The sequence below is a fragment of the Oncorhynchus masou genome, chromosome 29 (assembly GCF_036934945.1).
Source record: "Oncorhynchus masou masou isolate Uvic2021 chromosome 29, UVic_Omas_1.1, whole genome shotgun sequence".
NCBI classification, from domain to species: Eukaryota; Metazoa; Chordata; class Actinopteri; order Salmoniformes; family Salmonidae; genus Oncorhynchus; species Oncorhynchus masou.
The window spans coordinates 91,054,684-91,070,868 of NC_088240.1; the positions used below are offsets into that span (position 1 = coordinate 91,054,684).

General features: G+C 42.1%; 1 protein-coding gene across 1 annotated transcript in view; it reads right to left on the bottom strand.

Annotated features, from left to right (window-relative positions):
* LOC135519837 (regulator of G-protein signaling 22) overlaps window positions 1-16,058 on the bottom strand; it is a 36,542-nt gene extending 20,484 nt beyond the window's left edge. Inside the window, exons 1-8 of the mRNA XM_064945044.1 lie at window positions 15,720-16,058; window positions 15,368-15,396; window positions 15,100-15,162; window positions 14,641-14,820; window positions 14,201-14,286; window positions 10,031-10,184; window positions 8,429-9,078; window positions 5,786-5,947 (exon numbers count right to left, since the gene is read on the bottom strand). Of these exons, the coding sequence (XP_064801116.1) occupies window positions 5,786-5,947; window positions 8,429-9,078; window positions 10,031-10,184; window positions 14,201-14,286; window positions 14,641-14,820; window positions 15,100-15,162; window positions 15,368-15,396; window positions 15,720-15,741 (1,346 nt within the window). The 5' untranslated portion in view covers window positions 15,742-16,058. The remainder of the gene's footprint in view (window positions 1-5,785; window positions 5,948-8,428; window positions 9,079-10,030; window positions 10,185-14,200; window positions 14,287-14,640; window positions 14,821-15,099; window positions 15,163-15,367; window positions 15,397-15,719) is intronic.
* Between the last annotated feature and the right edge of the window lie 127 nt (window positions 16,059-16,185).

Here is a 16,185-nt window from a genome sequence, read left to right on the forward strand (position 1 = left end):
CAACATGAACCTGGAACACAACATGAACCTGGGACCCCTGGAACACAACATGAACCTGGAACCCCTGGAACACAACATGAACCTGGGACCCTGGAACACAACATGAACCTGGGACCCCTGGATCACAACATGAACCTGGGACCACAACATGAACCTGGGACCCCTGGAACACAACATGAACCTGAGACCCCTGGAACACAACATGAACCTGGGACCCCTGGAACACAACATGAACCTGGGACCCCTGGATCACAACATGAACCTGGGACCCCTGGAACACAACATGAACCTGGGACCCTGGAACACAACATGAACCTGGGACCCCTGGAACACAACATGAACCTGGTACCCCTGGAACACAACATGAACCTGGGACCCCTGGAACACAACATGAACCTGGAACCCCTGGAACACAACATGAACCTGGGACCCCTGGAACACAACATGAACCTGGGACCCCTGGAACACAACATGAACCTGGGACCCCTGGAACACAACATGAACCTGGGACCCCTGGAACACAACATGAACCTGGGACCCCTGGAACACAACATGAACCTGGGACCCCTGGAACACAACATGAACCTGGGACCCCTGGAACACAACATGAACCTGGGACCCCTGGATCACAACATGAACCTGGGACCCCTGGATCACAACATGAACCTGGGACCCCTGGAACACAACTTGAACCTGGGACCCCTGGAACACAACATGAACCTGGGACCCCTGGAACACAACTTGAACCTGGGACCCCTGGAACACAACATGAACCTGGGACCCCTGGAACACAACCACAACATGAACCTGGGACCCCTGGAACACAACATGAACCTGGGACCCCTGGAACACAACCACAACATGAACCTGGGACCCCTGGAACACAACCACAACATGAACCTGGGACCCCTGGAACACAACCTGAACCTGGGACCCCTGGAACACAACATGAACCTGGGACCCCTGGAACACAACATGAACCTGGGACCCCTGGAACACAACATGAACCTGGGACCCCTGGAACACAACATGAACCGGGGACCCCTGGAACACAACATGAACCTGGGACCCCTGGATCACAACATGAACCTGAGACCCCTGGAACACAACATGAACCTGGGACCCCTGGAACACAACATGAACCTGGGACCCCTGGAACACAACCACAACATGAAGCTGGGACCCATGGAACACAACCACAACATGAACCTGGGACCCCTGGAACACAACATGAACCTGGGACCCCTGGAACACAACATGAACCTGGGACCCCTGGAACACAACATGAACCTGGGACCCCTGGAACACAACATGAACCTGGGACCCCTGGAACACAACATGAACCTGGGACCCCTGGAACACAACATGAACCTGGGACCCCTGGAACACAACATGAACCGGGGACCCCTGGAAAACAACATGAACCTGGGACCCCTGGATCACAACATGAACCTGGGACCCCTGGATCACAACATGAACCTGGGACCCCTGGATCACAACATGAACCTGAGACCCCTGGAACACAACATGAACCTGGGACCCCTGGAACACAACATGAACCTGGGACCCCTGGAACACAACATGAACCTGGGACCCCTGGAACACAACATGAACCTGGAACACAACATGAACCTGGGACCCCTGGAACACAACATGAACCTGGAACCCCTGGAACACAACATGAACCTGGGACCCCTGGAACACAACATGAACCTGGGACCCCTGGATCACAACATGAACCTGGGACCACAACATGAACCTGGGACCCCTGGAACACAACATGAACCTGAGACCCCTGGAACACAACATGAACCTGGGACCCCTGGAACACAACATGAACCTGGGACCCCTGGATCACAACATGAACCTGGGACCCCTGGAACACAACATGAACCTGGGACCCCTGGAACACAACATGAACCTGGGACCCCTGGAACACAACATGAACCTGGTACCCCTGGAACACAACATGAACCTGGGACCCCTGGAACACAACATGAACCTGGAACCCCTGGAACACAACATGAACCTGGGACCCCTGGAACACAACATGAACCTGGGACCCCTGGAACACAACATGAACCTGGGACCCCTGGAACACAACATGAACCTGGGACCCCTGGAACACAACATGAACCTGGGACCCCTGGAACACAACATGAACCTGGGACCCCTGGAACACAACATGAACCTGGGACCCCTGGAACACAACATGAACCTGGGACCCCTGGAACACAACATGAACCTGGGACCCCTGGAACACAACATGAACCTGGGACCCCTGGAACACAACATGAACCTGGGACCCCTGGAACACAACTTGACCAGGTGACCAGGTGACAGTCCAGTACGGACCAGGTGATCACAGTTCAGGTCTCAGTCTAGTCTAGTACAGACCAGGTGATCACAGTTCAGGCCTCAGTCTAGTCTAGTATGGACCAGGTGATCATAGTTCAGGTCACAGTCTAGTACAGACCAGGTGATCTCAGTTCAGGTCACAGTCTAGTCTATTACGGACCAGGTGATCCTAGTTCAGGTCACAGTCTAGTCTAGTACGGACCAGGTGATCACAGTTCCGTTCACAGTCTAGTACAGACCAGGTGTTCATAGTTCAGGTCACAGTCAGTAGTTATATAGGATGGTGTGTATAGACAGTAGTTATATAGGATGGTGTGTATAGACAGTAGTTATATAGGATGGTGTGTATAGACAGTAGTTATAGAGGATGGTGTGTATAGACAGTATAGACAGTAGTTATATAGGATGGTGTGTATAGACAGTAGTTATATAGGATGGTGTGTATAGACAGTAGTTATAGAGGATGGTGTGTATAGACAGTATAGACAGTAGTTATACAGGATGGTGTGTATAGACAGTAGTTATATAGGATGGTGTGTATAGACAGTAGTTATATAGGATGGTGTGTATAGACAGTAGTTATAGAGGATGGTGTGTATAGACAGTAGTTATATAGGATGGTGTGTATAGACAGTAGTTATATAGGATGGTGTGTATAGACAGTAGTTATACAGGATGGTGTGTATAGACAGTAGTTATATAGGATGGTGTGTATAGACAGTATAGACAGTAGTTATACAGGATGGTGTGTATAGACAGTAGTTATATAGGATGGTGTTATAGACAGAAGTAATAGAGGATGGTGTGTATAGACAGTAGTTATACAGGATGGTGTGTATAGACAGTATAGACAGTAGTTATACAGGATGGTGTGTGTAGACAGTAGTTCTATAGGATGGTGTGTATAGACAGTAGTTATATAGGATGGTGTGTATAGACAGTATAGACAGTAGTTATACAGGATGGTGTGTATAGACAGTAGTTATATAGGATGGTGTTATAGACAGAAGTAATAGAGGATGGTGTGTATAGACAGTAGTTATACAGGATGGTGTGTATAGACAGTATAGACAGTAGTTATACAGGATGGTGTGTGTAGACAGTAGTTATATAGGATGGTGTGTATAGACAGTAGTTATATAGGATGGTGTGTATAGACAGTAGTTATATAGTATGGTGTGTATAGTCAGTAGTTATACAGGATGGTGTGTATAGACAGTAGTTATACAGGATGGTGTGTGTAGACAGTAGTTATATAGGATGGTGTGTATAGACAGTATAGACAGTAGTTATATAGGATGGTGTGTATAGACAGTATAGACAGTAGTTATACAGGATGGTGTGTATAGACAGTAGTTATATAGGATGGTGTGTATAGACAGTAGTTATATAGGATGGTGTGTATAGACAGTAGTTATACAGGATGGTGTGTATAGACAGTAGTTATACAGGATGGTGTGTGTAGACAGTAGTTATATAGGATGGTGTGTATAGACAGTAGTTATATAGGATGGTGTGTATAGACAGTAGTTATATAGTATGGTGTGTATAGTCAGTAGTTATATAGTATGGTGTGTATAGTCAGTAGTTATATAGGATGGTGTGTATAGACAGTAGTTATATAGGATGGTGTGTATAGACAGTAGTTATATAGGATGGTGTGTATAGACAGTATAGACAGTAGTTATATAGGATGGTGTGTATAGACAGTAGTTATATAGGATGGTGTGTATAGACAGTATAGACAGTAGTTATATAGGATGGTGTGTATAGACAGTAGTTATATAGGATGGTGTGTATAGACAGTAGTTATATAGAATGGTGCGTATAGACAGTAGTTATATAGGATGGTGCGTATAGACAGTAGTTATATAGGATGGTGTGTATAGACAGTAGTTATATAGGATGGTGTGTATAGACAGTAGTTATAAAGGATGGTGTGTGTATAGACAGTAGTTATAGAGGATAGTGTGTATAGACAGTAGTTATAGAGGATAGTGTGTATAGACAGTAGTTATAGAGGATGGTGTGTATAGACAGTAGTTATATAGGATGGTGTGTATAGACAGTATAGACAGTAGTTATATAGGATGGTGTGTATAGACAGTAGTTATATAGGATGGTGTGTATAGACAGTAGTTATATAGGATGGTGTGTATAGACAGTAGTTATAAAGGATGGTGTGTATAGACAGTAGTTATAGAGGATAGTGTGTATAGACAGTAGTTATAGAGGATAGTGTGTATAGACAGTAGTTATAGAGGATAGTGTGTATAGACAGTAGTTATATAGGATGGTGTGTATAGACAGTAGTTATATAGGATGGTGTGTATAGACAGTAGTTATATAGGATGGTGTGTATAGACAGTAGTTATAGAGGATGGTGTGTATAGACAGTAGTTATATAGGATGGTGTGTATAGACAGTAGTTATATAGGATGGTGTTTTAACAGTAGTTATATAGGATGGTGTTTCAACAGTAGTTATATAGGATGGTGTGTATAGACAGTAGTTATATAGGATGGTGCGTATAGACAGTAGTTATATAGGATGGTGTGTATAGACAGTAGTTATATAGGATGGTGTGTATAGACAGTAGTTATAAAGGATGGTGTGTGTATAGACAGTAGTTATAGAGGATAGTGTGTATAGACAGTAGTTATAGAGGATGGTGTGTATAGACAGTAGTTATATAGGATGGTGTGTATAGACAGTATAGACAGTAGTTATATAGGATGGTGTGTATAGACAGTAGTTATATAGGATGGTGTGTATAGACAGTAGTTATATAGGATGGTGTGTATAGACAGTAGTTATAAAGGATGGTGTGTATAGACAGTAGTTATAGAGGATAGTGTGTATAGACAGTAGTTATAGAGGATAGTGTGTATAGACAGTAGTTATAGAGGATAGTGTGTATAGACAGTAGTTATATAGGATGGTGTGTATAGACAGTAGTTATATAGGATGGTGTGTATAGACAGTAGTTATATAGGATGGTGTGTATAGACAGTAGTTATAGAGGATGGTGTGTATAGACAGTAGTTATATAGGATGGTGTGTATAGACAGTAGTTATATAGGATGGTGTTTTAACAGTAGTTATATAGGATGGTGTTTTAACAGTAGTTATATAGGATGGTGTTTCAACAGTAGTTATATAGGATGGTGTGTATAGACAGTAGTTATATAGGATGGTGTTTTAACAGTAGTTATATAGGATGGTGTTTCAACAGTAGTTATATAGGATGGGCCTTGACTAGAATACAGTTTATACATACAAAGTGGGTAAAACAGTATATAAACCTGATCACAATGTTAAATCGGCGGGCTCTGGAGTAGTTTAAAAAACGTGGAACGTCTGGGGGTCCCCGAGGAGAGGTTTAAAAACCCCTGGTGTGGATGACCTTGTCAGTCAGTCTCCTCACCAGTAGCAGAGCAGTGCCTCAGTGACGCGGGGCTGAACTCTCTGCAGTCTGTCCTCTCTCCAGCAGGGGGAGGTAGAGAGACCCAGTCTGGTTAACAGCTCACCACTCAGACAGCTCTGGCCACCGGTCAGCAGGTAGCAGCTACGCATCTGGACCAAATGCCTGAAACAATTAATCAATCACTGAAGATGGTTCTGTCCACGTCATTGGTTAAGAGGAAGGCTCAGGTTCTATACTTCAATGAAGGGTTAGGGTTGAGGTTAGGGCTATGGCTTCGGTTAAGAGTCAGAGTTATGGGTTAAGGGTTGGGGTGAAGGTGAAGGTTAGGAGTTATGGGTTAAGGGTTCGGGTTAGGATTGGGGTCAGGGTTCAGGTGAAGGTTAGGAGTTATGGGTTAAGGGTTGGGGTTAGGGGTTGGGGTTAAGGTGAAGGTTAGGAGTTATGGGTTGGGGTCAGGGTTCAGGTGAAGGTTAGGAGTTATGGGTTAAGGGTTGGGGTCAGGGTTCAGGTGAAGGTTAGGAGTTATGGGTTAAGGGGTTGGGGTTAAGGGTTGGGGTCAGGGTTCCGGTGAAGGTTAGGAGTTATGGGTTAGGGGTTGGGGTTGGGGTTAAGGGTTGGGGTCAGGCTTCAGGTAAAGGTTAGGAGTTATGGGTTAAGGGTTGGAGTCAGGGGTTAAGGGTTGGGGTCAGGGTTAAGGTGAAGGTTAGGAGTTATGGGTTAAGGGTTGGGGTCAGGGTTGGGGTCAGGGTTCAGGTGAAGGTTAGGAGTTATGGGTTAAGGGTTGGGGTCAGGGTTAAGGTGAAGGTTAGGAGTTATGGGTTAAGGGTTGGGGTCAGGGTTGGGGTCAGGGTTAAGGTGAAGGTTAGGAGCTATGGGTTAAGGGTTGGGGTCAGGGTTAAGGTGAAGGTTAGGAGTTATGGGTTAAGGGTTGGGGTCAGGATTAAGGTGAAGGTTAGGAGTTATGGGTTAAAGGCCCAGTGCAGTCAAAACTATGATTTCCCTGTTTTCTATATATATTTTCACACTATGAGCAATGAAATGACACACTGTTTTGCCCTCCCCACTCAGGCCACTCCCAGACAATCCGAACAACATTTTGACTTGAGAAATTGCCTTTTGCTAAGAATATATATTTGTTTTATTTTGACCATTTTAATTGAAGACAATCACAGTAAGGTACTTCATTGTTACCCAGAAATGTGATTTGATATTGAGATAAAAACTGATGCATTGGACCTTTAAGGAAGTACTGAATGTGTATATGAAGTACTGAATGTGTATGTGAAGTACTGAATGTGTATATGAAGTACTGAATGTGTATATGAAGTACTGAATGTGTTTATGAAGTACTGAATGCGTTTATGAAGTACTGAATGCGTATGTGAAGTACTGAATGCGTATGTGAAGTACTGAATGCGTATGTGAAGTGCTGAATGTGTATGTGAAGTACTGAATGTGTATAAGAAGTACTGAATGTGTATAAGAAGTACTGAATGTGTATATGAAGTACTGAATGTGTTTATGAAGTACTGAATGTGTTTATGAAGTACTGAATGTGTTTATGAAGTACTGAATGTGTATATGAAGTACTGAATGTGTATATGAAGTACTGAATGTGTATATGAAGTACTGAATGTGTATGTGAAGTACTGAATGTGTATGTGAAGTACTGAATGTGTATGTGAAGTACTGAATGTGTATGTGAAGTACTGAATGTGTATGTGAAGTACTGAATGTGTTTATGAAGTACTGAATGTGTATATGAAGTACTGAATGTGTTTATGAAGTACTGAATGTGTATATGAAGTACTGAATGTGTTTATGAAGTACTGAATGTGTTTATGAAGTACTGAATGCGTTTATGAAGTACTGAATGCGTATGTGAAGTACTGAATGCGTATGTGAAGTACTGAATGCGTATGTGAAGTACTGAATGCGTATGTGAAGTACTGAATGTGTATGTGAAGTACTGAATGTGTATGTGAAGTACTGAATGTGTATGTGAAGTACTGAATGTGTATGTGAAGTACTGAATGTGTATGTGAAGTACTGAATGTGTATATGAAGTACTGAATGTGTTTATGAAGTACTGAATGTGTTTGTGAAGTACTGAATGTGTTTATGAAGTACTAAATGTGTATATGAAGTACTGAATGTGTATATGAAGTACTAAATGTGTATATGAAGTACTGAATGTGTATATGAAGTACTGAATGTGTATATGAAGTACTAAATGTGTATATGAAGTACTGAATGTGTATATGAAGTACTGAATGTGTATATGAAGTACTAAATGTGTATATGAAGTACTAAATGTGTTTGTGAAGTACTGAATGTGTTTGTGAAGTACTGAATGTGTTTGTGAAGTACTGAATGTGTATGTGAAGTACTGAATGTGTATATGAAGTACTAAATGTGTTTGTGAAGTACTGAATGTGTTTATGAAGTACTGAATGTGTATGTGAAGTACTGAATGTGTCTATGAAGTACTGAATGTGTGTATGAAGTACTGAATGTGTATGTGAAGTACTGAATGTGTTTATGAAGTACTGAATGTGTTTATGAAGTACTGAATATGAAGTACTGAATGTGTATATGAAGTACTGAATGTGTATATGAAGTACTGAATGTGTATATGAATACCTGATTCTCCTCCTGTCGTCCTGTAGGGTCTTCAGTCTCTCTATATCCATCCACAGACGCAAAAGCTTCTCTCCTAGTGTTCCCTTTAAGAAGTCCTTAAAGTCACCAAGGCCCTGTCTGTCACCATGGATACTCCCAGTGACATCATAGAACTCATGGTCATTCTCCTCCTCTGACCCTCCACCCTCCTCCTGCTGCTCCTTCAGTCTGCTGTGGCTGGTGGCTGGACCTCCTTCACAGGGGCTCTCTGTGTGGGGACCAACCATCTCCTCAACAGTGGTAGAACAGGCGGGACTCTGGGGCTTGGGTTCCCCATGATCCTCATCTGTAGTTCCTGCCTCTATCTCTGTCTTTGCCTCTGTGAGGTAGACTTTCGTCTCCTGCTCTGCGCTGTGGTCTCCCCGCCTCTTGTCCCAGTCTAGAAGTGAAGAGCAGAGAGGACAGTCCGGGAGCGAAGAGGAGAGAGGAAAGGAGACGAGGAGTGAGGAGGACAGGGCGTAGGACTCTGAGTCAGGGATGCAGGAGAAGCAGGCTGAGGCCGGACCCCTCTGTCCCTCCCGGCCCAGGGAGCACACCGGGGTTCTCACAGACCGGGGACAGACCGGCAGCTGCTTGTCCTTAGCCATTGTCAACATGTCTGTTACGGAGGCCTGCAGACACACAAAGAACACAAACAAACCCAGTGTGACGACAGGGAAGTGTTGCCTGGGGTGAGAGAGACAGAGAAATACCTGGATCATACACAGTATATAAAGTAAACTAATGTTTCACCAACACCACAAAACAAGTGTTTATTTATGACAAATAATCATCTCCGCTGTACTGAACCATATTGACATCATGCTGAGATATATCATCTCCGTTGTACTGAACCATATTGACATCTTGCTGAGATATATCATCTCCGCTGTACTGAACCATATTGACATCTTGCTGAGATATATCATCTCCGCTGTACTGAACCATATTGACATCTTGCTGAGATATATCATCTCCGTTGTACTGAACCATATTGACATCATGCTGAGATATATAATCTCCGTTGTACTGAACCATATTGACATCATGCTGAGATATATAATCTCTGTTGTACTGAACCATATTGACATCATGCTGAGATATATCATCTCTGTTGTACTGAACCATATTGATATATCATCTCTGATGTACTGATCCATAATGAGATATCATCTCCGCTGTACTAAACCATAATGAGATATATCATCTCCGCTGTACTAAACCATAATGAGATATATCATCTCCGCTGTACTAAACCATAATGAGATATATCATCTCCGCTGTACTGAACCATATTGACATCATGCTGAGATATATCATCTCCGCTGTACTGAACCATATTGACATCATACTGAGATATATCATCTCCGCTGTACTGAACCATAATGAGATATATCATCTCCGCTGTACTAAACCATAATGAGATATATCATCTCCGCTGTACTGAACCATATTGACATCATGCTGAGATATATCATCTCCGCTGTACTGAACCATAATGAGATATATAATCTCCGCTGTACTGAACCATATTGACATCATGCTGAGATATACCATCTATGTGAATAAGCAGGATCTGCTGACCTGTCCCAGTGACACATAGAGGACCTTCATCAGGGTCTCATCGCTCCCAGGGGAAGGACAGACAGGCTCTGTGGTGACAGGGGGCTGGACTGAGGTATCATCCCTCTTCTGGTTCCAGCCCCGAGGGCCCCACTGAGAGAGCAGCTTCGCTAACCTTGGGAAACACCGTCAAGCATCAAACACACATAAATCAATCAAAACGTTATTTATAAAAGCCTTTTAAACAACATTTGTCACAAAGTGCAGGAATGGAGGGTCAGACAAAGCTATGAATGGAATAGAATAGAATAGAATATAATGGAATGGAATATAATGAAAAATAATGGAATAGAATATAGTGGAATGGAATATAATGGAATGGAATATAATGGAATATAGTGGAATGGAATATAATGGAATGGAATGGAATATAGTGGAATGGAATATAATGGAATATAATGGAATATAGTGGAATGGAATATAATGGAATATAGTGGAATGGAATATAATGGAATATAGTGGAATGGAATATAATGGAATGGAATATAGTGGAATGGAATGGAATAGAATGGAATGGAATATAATGCAATGGAATATAATGGAATATAGTGGAATGGAATATAATGGAATGGAATATAATGGAATGGAATATAATATAATGGAATATAATGGAATATAGTGGCATGGAATATAATGGAATGGAATGGAATATAATGGAATGGAATATAATGGAATGGAATGGAATATAATGGAATGGAATATAATGGAATATAATATAATGGAATGGAATATAATGGAATGGAATACAATGGAATGTAAATGTAAAATATAATGGAATATAATGGAATGGAATATAATGGAATGGAATATAGTGGAATGGAATATAATGGAATATAGTGGAATGGAATATAATGGAATATAATGGAATGGAATATAATGGAATATAGTGGAATATAGTGGAATGGAATATAATGGAATATAATGGAATGGAATATAATGGAATATAGTGGAATGAAATATAATGGAATATAGTGGAATGGAATATAATGGAATATAGTGGAATGGAATATAATGGAATACAATGGAATATAATGGTATGGAATATAATGGAATGGAATATAATGGAATATAGTGGAATGGAATATAATGGAATATAATGGAATATAGTGGAATGGAATATAATGGAATAATAGTGGAATGGAATATAATGGAATATAGTGGAATGGAATATAGTGGAATGGAATATAATGGAATGGAATATAATGGAATGGAATATAATGGAATGGAATATAGTGGAATGGAATAAAATGGAATATAGTGGAATGGAATATAATGGAATATAGTGGAATGGAATAAAATGGAATATAGTGGAATGGAATAAAATGGAATATAGTGGAATGGAATAAAATGGAATATAGTGGAATGGAATATAATGGAATATAGTGGAATGGAATATAATGGAATGGAATAAAATGGAATATAGTGGAATGGAATATAATGGAATATAGTGGAATGGAATAAAATGGAATGGAATATAATGGAATATAGTGGAATGGAATAAAATGGAATGGAATATAGTGGAATATAGTGGAATGGAATAAAATGGAATGGAATATAGTGGAATGGAATAAAGGTTGGGTGGAAGTAGACCTATAGGTTGGGTAGAAGTAGACCTATAGGTTGGGTGGAAGTAGACCTATAGGTTGGGTGGAAGTAGACCTATAGGTTGGGTGGAAGTAGACCTATAGGTTGGGAGGAAGTAGAACTATAGGTTGGGTGGAAGTAGACCTATAGGTTGGGTAGAAGTAGACCTATATGTTGGGTAGAAGTAGACCTATAGGTTGGGAGGAAGTAGACCTATAGGTTGGGTAGAAGTAGACCTATAGGTTGGGAGGAAGTAGACCTATAGGTTGGGTAGAAGTAGACCTATAGGTTGGGTAGAAGTAGACCTATAGGTTGGGAGGAAGTAGACCTATAGGTTGGGTAGAAGTAGACCTATAGGTTGGGTGGAAGTAGACCTATAGGTTGGGAGGAAGTAGACCTATAGGTTGGGAGGAAGTAGACCTATAGGTTGGGTAGAAGTAGACCTATAGGTTGGGAGGAAGTAGACCTATAGGTTGGGTGGAAGTAGACCTATAGGTTGGGAGGAAGTAGACCTCTAGGTTGGGAGGAAGTAGACCTTTAGGTTGGGAGGAAGTAGACCTATAGGTTGGGAGGAAGTAGACCTATAGGTTGGGAGGAAGTAGGAACAGGCAGTATCAGGATAAGGGGAGTGCTGACATCAAGACAAAACAAGGGCTGATTTCAAGGTTTTACTGTTAACCTACAAAGCATTACATGGGCTTGCTCCTACCTATCTCTCTGATTTGGTCCTGTCGTACATACCTACACCTACGCTACGGTCACAAGACGCAGGCCTCCTAATTGTCCCTAGAATTTCTAAGCAAACAGCTGGAGGCAGGGCTTTCTCCTATAGAGCTCCATTTTCATGGAATGGTCTGCCTACCCATGTGAGAGACGCAAACTCGGTCTCAACCTTTAAGTCTTTACTGAAGACTCATCTCTTCAGTGGGTCATATGATTGAGTGTAGTCTGGCCCAGGAGTGGGAAGGTGAACGGAAAGGCTCTGGGGCAACGAACCACCCTTGCTGTCTCTGCCTGGCCGGTTCCCCTCTTTCCACTGGGATTCTCTGCCTCTCACCCAATTACAGGGGCTGAGTCACTGGCTTACTGGGGCTCTTTCATACCGTCCCTGTGAGGGGTGCGTCACCTGAGTGTGTTGATTCACTGATGTGATCTTCTTGTTCAGGTTGCCCCCCTCCCTTGGGTTGTGCCGTGGGGGAGATCTTCGTGGGCTATACTCAGCCTTGTCTCAGGGTAGTAAGTTGGTGTTTGAAGATATCCCTCTAGTGGTGTGGGGGCTGTGCTTTGGCAAAGTGGGTGTGGTTATATCCTACCTGTTTGGCCCTGTAAGGGAGTGTCCTCGGATGGGGCCACAGTGTCTCCTGACCCCTCCTGTCTCAGCCTCCAGTATTTATGCTGCAGTAGTTTATGTGTCGGGGGGCTGGGGTCAGTTTGTTATATCTGGAGTACTTCTCCTTTCTTATCCGGTGTCCTGTATGAATTTAAGTATGCTCTAATTCTCGCTCTCCTTTTCTCTCTTTCCCTCTCGGACGACCTGAGCCCTGGGACCATGCCTCAGGACTACCTGACATGATGACTCCTTGTTGTCCCCAGTCCATCTGGTCGTGCTGCTGCTCCAGTTTCAACTGTTCTGATTGCAGCTATGGAACCCTGACCTGTTCACCGGACGTGCTACCTGTCCCAGACCTGCTGTTTTCAACTCTCTAGAGACAGCAGGAGCGGTAGAGATACTCTGAATGCTCGGCTATGAAAAGCCAACTGACATTTAGTTGTGAGGTGCTGACCTATTTAACCCTCGACAACCACTGTGATTAATTATTATCTGACCATGCTGGTCATTTATGAACATTTGAACATCTTGGCCATGTTCTGTTATAATCTCCACCCGGCACAGCCAGAAGAGGACTGGCCACCCCACATAGCCTGGTTCCTCTCTAGGTTTCTTCCTAGGTTCTGGCCTTTCTAGGGAGTTTTTCCTAGCCACCGTGCTTCTACACCTGCATTGCTTGCTGTTTGGGGTTTCTGTACAGCACTTTGTGACATTGGCTGATGTAAGAATGGCTTTATAAATAAATTTGATTTAAAAAAAATCAATGTGATTGATGAAGTCAGGACAGACATGAATCAGGATAAAGGGCCTTTTTCACCTACCTCATCCCCACACTGTTTTTATTTATTTACTTTTCTGCTCTTTTGCACACCAGTATCTCTACCTGTACATGACCATCTGATCATTTATCACTCCGGTGTTAATCTGCAAGGTTGTAATTATTCGCCTACCTCCTCATGCCTTTTGCACACAATGTATATAGACTCGCCTTTTTTGTACTGTGTTATTGACTTGTTAATTGTTTACTCCATGTGTAACTCTGTGTTGTCTGTTCACACTGCTAAGCTTTATCTTGGCCAGGTCGCAGTTGCAAATGAGAACATGTTCTCAACTAGCCTACCTGGTTAAATAAAGGTGAAAAAAAATATATATATTAAAAAAAAAAGACATGCATCAACAGGTGGTATGACCCCCAGTAATTAAACATTGGAGATTACCTGTACTCCAAGTAGCAGTCACTTTCAATAAACAAGGGTAGTCTCTCTTTTAGGATCCACTCCACTCCCTGTTCTCTGTCCAAGCACTGTTAAGACAATGAATATTATTCTAATTTAGATGATGTCACACACACACACACAGGTGTCGGATTTCATAAAACTCCATACCATTAAATCAACCAACTAATCTGGTTGAGAAACTTGAAAAATACCTTTTTTTTTCTTTTCTTTTTAAAGCAATCCTTTTTAGTTTGATTAGAACTTATGAGGGCAATGTAGTGGTTGGAAAATCAAAATCAAAGTTGATTTGTCAATTGAACAGAATACAATAGGTGTTAAAACAGTACAGTGAAATAATCACTAGAAAGCCCCCCCCCCCACAATGCAGTATTCCATATCAAGATGACATTCTATAAAGGAACAGGAGAATGTGAACTAACCAGAACAGTGTAGTGGTTGTCCACCACAGGTCTAGCAGTCAGCTCTGTTGGGTCAGTGAGAGGTTGTGATTTAAAGTACTGCAGGGCTGACCTGATCCTCCTAGACAGAGCCTCCGCTGCATCACTGACCACCTCAAACACACCAGTCGCCTGGTTGTACTGTACACACTCAGGGAACGACTGGGTTGGAAGGAAACCAGGACATTTGGGATATTATTTTCTCAGAATCTGACAAAATAGATGCAGAGAATGAGTAGCCGCCCATGTAATTAGTAAATGATCTTAAAATCTGATCAACCGTTTGAGGAAAGGTGAAATCCAAGCAAATCCACAAGCATAATAATTTCCAACATCTTTGTGCTTGACAAAAGTTCTGGCATTCATCCACAGTGAAAATAACCTTCTGTTACTGAATAAAGTAAATAATATGGCAAAGTAGAAATGAGACCGGATGTTTACAGGTAGACTGAGGAAGCCGTTAAAGAAGTGCACCAGAACATCATCAGTAGACAGACAGTCCTCCTGTGGACATAGAGCAGAAGACATCGGTTAATTAGTTACAGCATTCACTTTAAATCCCTTGACAGATATCATAGAAGTCACATTAAAAGTTGTTCAAATAACAGTACAATGTTCAGTAGTCCATAATGTGACATGTTGAAACGTTTAGAAAAAGTCATTCGTTTTTTATTTTTTAAATATATATTTTTATAAATAGGTTACTCACGAAATTATCGATGGTAAGGTAAGGTAGATCTATGGAAGAAAAACATTTAAATTTAAGACAACTGATGCCACCTTCAGATAAACTGGGAACTCGGAAATCTCCGACTTACAAAGCGTCCAAGACAACCGAAAACTCGGGAAACGAGCTCAAATCATGACGATCTTCAACTCAGAGCTCAAGAGGCCCGAGTTCCCGACTTGAATGACCGTTCAAAACGATTTTCCCCAGTCACAAAGCGTTCACCCCCAGTTCTTAGTTGTCTTGAACGCATTGAAGTTCCTAGTTGTTTTTAACGTTGAAAGTTCTCTCACCGCAGTTTTAATTCAGCTGTTCTTGAATTCCCGGAACTCACCTGTTGTAATCTTCCCCAACATTCTTCACTTTTATGTACTTCAGTTGTCCTTAGTTATAATTCACCCAGAAACGTCAGCCAGGGGGCTCTATACCTGACCCTGAACACCTCTGACCCGCCGTCACCAGACCGTTCAGTGTGTAATTACCGACAGAGGGGTTGCTATGGAAGTGAACTCAATCACATTGCAGAAGAAGGGAGCAGTAACTCGTGACGCTGAGGAAACAATAACTGGAGTGCCAGTTTATCCAGTTTTAAAACGACTAAATATATTGCATTTTATTCAGTCTTCGCATAGTAAAGTATAGATAATTAACCATAGCACGCTACTATGCACACCGATATGTATTCTAATCCAGAGAGGAAATAGACCGTAGTACTTTCTCAGTGAGTGCGACAGTCAAGTGAGCGACGTTAACCAGTAGAGGGCGCCATAACGACAAAAATAAATATTTCGACACAGCGG